General features: G+C 33.6%; 1 protein-coding gene across 1 annotated transcript; it reads left to right on the top strand.

The window, feature by feature from the left end:
* Positions 1 to 205: 205 nt before the first annotated feature.
* Positions 206 to 1,516, top strand: LOC108996163 (uncharacterized mitochondrial protein AtMg00810-like). Its single transcript, XM_018971925.1, has one exon. The coding sequence runs from the start codon at positions 206 to 208 to the stop codon at positions 1,514 to 1,516; it is 1,311 nt and encodes a 436-aa protein (XP_018827470.1).
* The last annotated feature ends 5,263 nt before the right edge of the window (positions 1,517 to 6,779 follow it).

The raw sequence follows: 6,779 nt of genomic DNA, 5'->3' as shown, positions 1-6,779 counted from the left end.
CTCCGTTGATCGGCTCAAGGCCCGTCTTGTTGCTAAAGGCTACATGCAGCAACCAGGACTTGATTTCAATGATACTTTCAGTCCAGTTGTCAAAGCATCCACTGTTCGTGTTGTTCTTTCCTTGGCAGTGTCTAATCAATGGCCACTTCACCAACTTGATGTGAAAAATGCCTTTCTAAATGGCATTCTTTAGGAGGAAGTTTATATGGAGCAACCTCTAGGATATGTTGATCCTAAATATCCCTCTCATGTCTGCAGGTTACGTCGAGCTTTATATGGGCTCAAACAAGCTCCCCGAGCATGGTTTCATCGGTTTAGTGTCTTTCTTCTTGCTATTGGGTTTTCCTGCAGTAGGGCTGACTCTTCTTTGTTTGTTCTTTCTAAGGGTGCTGATTTAATCTATCTTTTATTATATGTTGATGATATTGTCGTGACCAGTAACAATTCATTTCTTCTTAATACTTTTATTAGCAAACTATCCAAGGAATTTGCCACCAAGGACATGGGCTCATTAAATTATTTTTTGGGCCTCGAAGCATATCGGACTTCCTCTGGTCTCTTTCTCAGTCAGGCTAAATATGCACATGAAATATTGCAGCGTGCCAAACTCGTTGATAGTAAGCCCGTAAGCACTCCCATGGTCGTTGCACATCACCTATCCATTGATGGTCCTGTCTTTGATGATCCTTCACTCTACCAGTCACTTGTTGGTGCTCTTCAATATCTCACTATCACTCGGCCAGATCTTACTCATGTTGTCTCTGCCGTAAGTCAATACATGCACAAGCCTTCACTTTGCCACTTCCAGGCTGTTAAAAGGATACTACGCTACATTAAAGGAACCTTGCGGTATGGTCTTTCATTCACCCCATCTTCTTCTCGTGATATCCTCGCTTACTCGGATGTTGATTGGGCCGGTTGTCTTGACACACGACGATCTATCTCTGGCTATGTTATTTATCTTGGTGATAACCTTGTCTCTTGGCGTTCCAAGAAACAACCGACGGTGTCTCGTTCAAGTTGCGAATCAGAATATCGAGCGCTCGTCAGCACTGCTGCCGAAGTCAAGTGGCTTGGACATCTTCTTCGTGATCTCAAGGTGATATCTTCCTCTTCTCCACTTCTATTTTGTGATAATCAAAGCTCCATCTTTCTTGTAGCAAATCCAGTCTCTCACAGTCGCTCGAAGCATATTGAGCTCAATTATCATTTTGTGCGCGAATTGGTGGCTTCCGGACAACTTCGACTTCAATATGTACCTACCAATCTCCAGCTTGCTGACATATTTACCAAGAGCCTTAGTCGTCCTGCATTCATATTCTTTCGTTCCAAGCTTCGCATCCAGGACTCTCAAACGCTAGGCTTGCGGGGGGTATTACGGTTACTAATCAAGATCAAGAACCAGATCAAGATTCCATCCAAGATCAAGATCTCTTATGAACCGGAAACGGATGTAATTACGGAAACATTTCTTAACTCAGACTTATCACGTGTATATGTAAAAACTAAGTTATAAATACAAGTAGTCACCCACCTGAAATTTACGGTGGTTTTTACAAACCTTCACATCAGTATATATTGATCAATTCTAGATATGGATCTCGTATCCTTTCATGCTTTATATATATATATATATATATATATATATATATATATATGAAACTTACTGGCACGTACATATATACCAATATATATTCATGATCAAGTACTCCCCGACAGTACTAGTGTAGAAGGGTACTGCATGGGTGAGGATCGATGAAACTTTTTTTTTATCAATGATCGATTATGATCTGTTAGGGAAAATTTGATTAGAAAATAGCATTTCTTGTGGTATGTATAAACTATATATGTTTGAGTTTAATGCAATGGAGTAGTACTACTACTGCTGCCTAAATTAAGCATCATATATATATATGATCAATAGACGATCGATCCAGTTAAGTACTATAATCATGCGTGTAGGACATTTATGTATATATGTCAAACTAATCTCGAGTATTCGATCGGGTGTTTACAACTCATATTCAAACATATCATGAACTCGGCCAGTACTACTAGTACTAGTCGGAATATCCGACGTTTAATGTTTTAGTATTCATTTAAACTTAACCTGGGTCTTTGATTTTCGTCAAGTTTTTTGCAGGACTATTGTTTAATTACATATTTAACTTTTAGATAATAATTTAGATTTTCTTTTTATGGAGAATTTTTCATAATTTCAAAATTTACAGTTATTAGTTACGCAAACCCGGCTTCTGGGCTTCATTAATTAATAATTTTGGAAAGGTACCGATCAGAGAAAGAGGTAGATAATCTCAAAAAAGAGAGAATTTTGCGAAGTTTCTTCAACTGGTACTATGTTTCCATCGGAGGCCCGGTAACACTTTCATGAGTGACTGTTACAGTACTTTATATTCAACAAGCAGCATGTTGGGTCGTGGGTTTTGGATTTACCCGTGTCTGTGGCAGCTTGGAAAAACAAACATCTTGCCTTGCCACCAAAATCTTCTGATGGTTCAAACCTTCTCACCCCAACGAGCTTAGATTTTGTACTGTTTGAATTTGTTCGAGTTTGCCTTTTTTTTTTCAAGGCCTTTTACTTTAGGGTGCTGTTTATTCTTGTTTAATTTTACTATTGATGTTATTTTTTCAGAAATTAAAGTAAAAGAAAAATATAATGACGGTATATTATAAATTTAAAAATTAAGAATGCAAAAGATTACGATTCAATTCTCATGTATGTTCCTTTCATCTTAGTTGGTACCTTGAAAATAATTTTTTTGAATCCAAACACTTGGGTAAGGGTACCGATTTCGATCTTGTGGTCACCAACGCCCGGACTAATGAAGGTTGGTTGAGACATTTTAATAAATTCACTTTCAAATATTTCCAACAGAATTAATGGGTTTTAGATAGAGAGAAAGATCAGTGTGTTCTTGCTTTCAATTAGTTTTAGTTAGAAATAATATTGGGAGCAGTCCCTCTTTTATGTAATTTGGATCACACCCTACGTGTCACTAAGTAAAATAGCCAAAAACACTCCCACAACAAAACCCACTTTCCTCATTCACACATTTCATTTCTCTCTCTCTACCCCGTCCCCGTCCCCGCCCCTCGCCATCCTCTCCCCCCACCCCAATTGGGACTTTATATCTATTTTTCCATATTCACTTAAAAGAGGTTGAGGGGTTGGTTTGCACTGTCACTAGTACCATACCAATTGACATGTACTACCATGTGCCTTGGCATTCATAAAGCAAATAAATTTATATTGGTAGTTGTTTTATAAACTTCATCTTATTCTAGAATAGCTAGCTTTTCATATTTTCCTTGTGCGTGCTCATGCAGTGATATTCGGCCCAAGTTGGATTGTTTTGCTTGGTAGAAATTAATGGTGTTCTTCTCTGTAATTAGAAGGCCGGCTAGATCAAATGGATGCATGGGTACATGACTTATGTGTGCGATATATCAATTTGAAATACATATAAATTTGAAATCTCGAACTGTTCTTAATTAATATCCAGCCTTCCAAAACAAGGAATCCCATACATTGTTTTGAAACCACCCCCGCCCCAAGAATCATCAAAAGTTTACCCGATATACATATAAAAAACAATCCATGCCCCATATCTCTATCTGTTTGTAGTGGTGGTGCTGGTGGTGTGCAGTCGTTAATTTTGTGGTGATCATTTGCTTAATTAATAGGATAAATTACAAAAAGTTGGAGCTGTTTGGTTTTTTTTTGGATCGGTATCCACAAAAAAACCAAACATATTGTAATAATAAAACAGAAAAATCCAGGAAGTTTCTCGTCTCCAAAAAGTAGCAAATAAAAAAAAAAAAAAATCAATAGCATCTCACTTTCATTAGGCCATTAAGTATGATCAATAATATGGTATATTTATTATTATTAAATGATCATTTATTATATGATTCTTTATCATCTAATGATGATAAATGCATCACATACCATTTAATATGATCAAAATAAAATGAAAATATGCTATATAGTATTACTCATACAAAAATGGTATGAATATGGTTCTAATTTTTAAAATCTTTTTCATTTGCCCCCGTCTCTTTGGGCCGGGACAAGAGGAACGTCCCCATTAGTTACAAGCTTTTCTCTTGAAATTCAACCCATCTAGCGCTGTCAAGTTAGTTCATTGGTTAGCATATATTATACAAATCATAACTTCTTTACTCTATTTTTATTCCCCGCTATGTTAATTTGTTATCAATAGTACTGAACATGATTCATTCATCAACACATGTCTCAATCAATTCAAAACAAAATCAAATAGCAAGGAATTAACAGTAACACAAGTTCTTAAAAAAAAGGTATTCTTTGGAGCCATTAATTATTTCTTTTACAGTGCTAAAATTAAAAGGCTCCAATAAATCCCATACATAAACTTAATTTCTTTGCTAGACGCAATAAAAAGCATTAGATATATATGGTGGATTTCATTCATGCAACTATTTGTCACTATTTCTGATTTTATTTTATTCCTATGGTAAATTCTTTTTAATAAAAAATTAAGATTCTTTCATTTGCAAAATTTACTGTAAAATTAATTAAAAAAAATATTTCATACCTTTAATTACCAGCTTCAAACAGGCCGGTAATTATGAAATAATTTATGCTATGTTCCTCTTTTGTTCTTATAATAATATTCAACTGATCCACTAAATGTAAATAAATTAGAACGTCGTCCAACGTTATATTATAATATCGTTCCTCTATTATTTTATTCATCATGTACATCTTTCTCATTTATTTCCTTCTCTTTGGGGACAAGAGAAATCTTCGAGACTTTTCTTGTTTTGCTACAGCATTAATATAAATCTAAATTCTTATAGAAAATACAAATAAATATTCCAGATTGTAACAGTACTACCCTTTTTTCCCTGAAAAATAATCTGTCAACACATGATCAGATTAAAAAAGTCAAACAGTTGCAACTTCTTCTCTTGCAATTCAATCCATCGAAAGTTATCAGCGTACCTAACTTTTTACATCATAAGTATTCTTCAAATCATAACTTCTTTCGCCTTTTTTTATTCTCAAAAAATCAGTAATCTACTGTAATTACAAATTATATATATAATTAAAGAAAACATTAATATAAAATCTCATTCGGTTCTTTCCTAAATAATCAGTTACCATAATTGCTATTTACTTTTATACATTTCAATTGAACAAATTTTACAACCAAACATAAAGCTAGAACATCATGTATTTAAATATTACAATCTGTCTATCTCGATCTGACATCGATCTAAATATTGAAACAAAGAACACCCGGCCACCAAATTGCACCACTTATATTTTATTTAGCATATATATTTCCTATTTTTCCTACTTATCTTATTTTATTTATATATTAATAATGCAAAAACTCCAAATTCATTCCATACAGCAGCATTTGCCCTATTTGCAAGACATGGCAGCTCAGACTTCCAAAAAAGATCAATGAATTATTCAACTTACTGCAAACCTAGACCAGTGGAAGCAAAACACCACAAAAAATTCAACATCCTTTCCACCCACACAGTAGATATATAAAACAACAACATGACTCTTGAATGCATTTATAACTTAACTGTGTATACGTAACAGAGACTTTCATGAGGGTCGACCTACAAAACATTTGCATGTTATATATTGCTCTTTAATAGATGCCTTGGACTTTGCCTCGGCAAAAGTCCATTGTATTGAACGTAATTGATTACATAGGGACTGCAGGCTTTATATAGACAGATATACACAATGTAGTACCATGGAGAAAGAAAAAGGCAATAAAGTCTGTTACAACAGAAATGCTAGACGACAAAACATTCTAGAGCTACGGTTGCCGTTGCTGAGTCTACTGTGATGAATTCTGTTGCAATTTAGTTTTGAGAGGGGCAGTGTCTTGCTCATGGTTAATACTCTCAAGATTAAAAGTAGAATTTATATTCCTATGTGTTGCTTTTTTTAATTACTAGACTTGTATCAAGCTATAATCTCATGTTTTGATCTATTTTTCTTTTACTAGATTAGTACACAAATAGCAAGTAATTAGTATGCATTTTCAATCACATTTTGCTTATTGGTAAAAAATAATTATTTTCACAATATTTTTTCCTCAACTAGGAGAACGTGCCTTGCACATTATTCCACCACTAGTGTGTGTGTTTGCGTCGATTGTTACTTGATTGCTGGCAAGCATGCATGCGCCAAAATCTATTTTGCATTTTTTGTGTTGAACCAAAAAGGAAAAGCAGAAGTCACTAATAACCTTATGGGAAATACTTCAACTATAAAGGGATTATATAAAAATAATCTCATAAATTGATGTGATTTGATGTGATTCGATGTGATTCGTATTATTATAAAATTATTTTTATTATAAAATATTATATGTAAAATATTAAAAAATATTTATATTTAAATATTAAAATAAAATAAGACGACATAATTTGAAATATTTTGTAAAATCAAACCAAGCATTAAGTGCAAGTGTGTGAACATGAATATTGTATTCACAAGGCCTACGAAGCACGTCATCACAAAAAAGTAATGATATAAGTCTTAAATAGACAAGTTTCATATAAGTCTTTTATATAAAAAAAAATAGATCTCACTAATAAAAAATAATTTTTTTTTATACTTTTTAAAAGTGAAGTCTACTTTTTTATAAGAGTTTATATGAGATTTATCTATTTAAAATTTGTACAAATTATTTCTTGCACACAAGGGTCATTATTGGCTCATGTTGATTCCCATGACATCA

Source organism: Juglans regia, chromosome 13 (assembly GCF_001411555.2).
Source record: "Juglans regia cultivar Chandler chromosome 13, Walnut 2.0, whole genome shotgun sequence".
NCBI lineage: Eukaryota > Viridiplantae > Streptophyta > Magnoliopsida > Fagales > Juglandaceae > Juglans > Juglans regia.
The sequence above is the reverse complement of the archived record's forward strand: the minus strand, read 5'-3'. Positions and strand labels throughout refer to the sequence as shown.

What these genes read in the sequence shown, in the direction of transcription:
- LOC108996163 (XM_018971925.1), top strand. Translation starts at nt 206, where the DNA reads ATGGAGCAACCTCTAGGATATGTTGATCCTAAATATCCCTCTCATGTC.